Source organism: Rhinoraja longicauda, unplaced genomic scaffold (assembly GCF_053455715.1).
Source record: "Rhinoraja longicauda isolate Sanriku21f unplaced genomic scaffold, sRhiLon1.1 Scf000072, whole genome shotgun sequence".
Lineage (NCBI taxonomy): Eukaryota > Metazoa > Chordata > Chondrichthyes > Rajiformes > Arhynchobatidae > Rhinoraja > Rhinoraja longicauda.
The window spans coordinates 7,339-7,686 of NW_027601290.1; the positions used below are offsets into that span (position 1 = coordinate 7,339).

The 348-nt window shown below is 54.6% G+C and overlaps 1 protein-coding gene across 1 annotated transcript in view; it reads left to right on the forward strand.

Moving 5' to 3' along the window:
• Positions 1–277: 277 nt before the first annotated feature.
• LOC144589754 (NLR family member X1-like) overlaps positions 278–348 on the forward strand; it is a 1,219-nt gene continuing 1,148 nt past the window's right edge. Inside the window, exon 1 of the mRNA XM_078394853.1 lies at positions 278–305. Coding sequence (XP_078250979.1) covers positions 278–305 — 28 coding nt within the window. The remainder of the gene's footprint in view (positions 306–348) is intronic.

A 348-nucleotide genomic window follows, 5' to 3' on the forward strand; every position in this document is an offset into this window, starting at 1 on the left:
GACCTGATGGAGGGGGGGACGGAGTAGACCACCGGCGGTCCTGGTAGTGTAAAAGAGGAGGGGTGCCGTGCACAGTGACGGCCGGCCCCATAGAAAGGTTGCTGGACGGAAGAACAAAATAGTGAAACAATTTTACAGGTCAGTGTTTGCGTCAAACGGACAGTTACCCCAAGTACTGACACTTGTGCAGAACCGGTCCCAGCCGCTGGAGACCTTCACACTGAAAGCGACAGTCTCCCAGATCGAGGTGTTTGATTGTATCACAGTGCCTGATGACATGAGACAGGACCGCGCAGTCAATCGGGGTCAGTCCCTGTCCACGGAATGAAAGTGTTTCCACGGATCCCA